Genomic DNA, 1,338 nt, shown 5'->3' on the forward strand with positions numbered 1-1,338 from the left:
TAATTGATGGTTATTGGTAGGAGTGCGATCGTTGAGGATTGGGGTATTGGGAGAGTGGGGGATGGAGTGGTGGAGTTTAGGGAAGGGGATGGATGGGGGTAGGTGAGAATAGAATTCGGGTGTCGTGGGTTGTGGTGATCAGAGGTGGGGTTGGGATGGGGGGGGGGTAGTTTTGTGGGTGGGCCTGTGTGTTATGGGACGGATGTGGGGTGGGGAGTGGATAGGGGTGGGGAAGAGATTTTTCTTGTTTTTCATCATGTTTGTTTTCTGGGATGTTTTGGTCATTTTACAGTGTTGTCGCTTATATTTCTCTTCGTTTCTTTGTGCATGGGTATGTGTCTATGTATATTAGTGTAACTGCGTAGATACGCGTTTGTCTATTTGTGTGTGTGCCTGTGTAAGTATGTCTGTGTGTCTGTATGTGTATGTGAATATATGTGAGTGTCTGTGTGTCTGTGTGTTTGTATGTGAGTGGATGTGGAGGAGAAAAACAAAAAGAGAGAGGGGGGGGGGTACAGGGACAGATAGGCAGAGAGAAAGAGAAAGCGAGAATCAGACAGACTTTTACAGAGAGACAAGTAGACAGACTGACAGATAGACAGATAGACAGATAGAGACAGAGACAGAGATACCTATAGACAAACAGACAGAGAGCCAGACAGAGGCCGGGGTACATAAAGACTGGCTAATAGACAGACAAACCAACGTACAAACAAACAAACAGATATATACAAACAGACAAACATACATACAGACAGACAGACAAACAAACACAAAAACAAGAGATTTGCTTTCACCTCATCAACCTTACTACTATCTGAGTGTTGTTCTTCTTCGCCCCCCCCCCCTTTCCCCGCCACCCCCGCCCCTAACAGAAATCTCTGTGCTTCGTGGTGATCCTGGGCGCCACCCACAAGATCCTATACATGATGGCTCCCTCGAAGGAGGCGCGGGACAAGTGGGTCAGGGGCCTGAAATACGCCATGCAGATGGAGCAGCTGGCTGAGCAGAGGAACGAGACCAACAGATATCCTTTTGATTTAGTTTTAGTAAGAGTTTTACGGCACTTGCAACAAAAAAAGATCATATAAGTGCCTCAGTTTAGAGGTGTTACAAGAGAGTAACAAACACAAAAAAGAAGGAGGGGAGATATAGATTGTGATGTTTTATAGGAAAGAAGGAGCAAACCACACCAGAGCACCCGCCAACCACCCTCACCGATATCCTGGCTGCTTAATCACCGCCTCTCGTTTTCTTATATCATTTTGTTTATGACATGAACTTATATTTTTATGCGATATGGTGCTATATTTTAAATGGGATATATTATTATTATTA

At 44.8% G+C, this 1,338-nt stretch overlaps 1 protein-coding gene across 1 annotated transcript in view; it reads left to right on the forward strand.

Annotated features, from left to right (window-relative positions):
• Window positions 1-881: 881 nt before the first annotated feature.
• LOC101861626 (1-phosphatidylinositol 4,5-bisphosphate phosphodiesterase eta-1) overlaps window positions 882-1,338 on the forward strand; it is a 31,663-nt gene continuing 31,206 nt past the window's right edge. Inside the window, exon 1 of the mRNA XM_005089377.3 lies at window positions 882-1,027. Within this exon, the coding sequence (XP_005089434.1) occupies window positions 927-1,027 (101 nt within the window). The 5' untranslated portion in view covers window positions 882-926. The remainder of the gene's footprint in view (window positions 1,028-1,338) is intronic.

This window comes from Aplysia californica, unplaced genomic scaffold (genome assembly GCF_000002075.1).
Source record: "Aplysia californica isolate F4 #8 unplaced genomic scaffold, AplCal3.0 scaffold00005, whole genome shotgun sequence".
Classification (NCBI taxonomy): Eukaryota; Metazoa; Mollusca; class Gastropoda; order Aplysiida; family Aplysiidae; genus Aplysia; species Aplysia californica.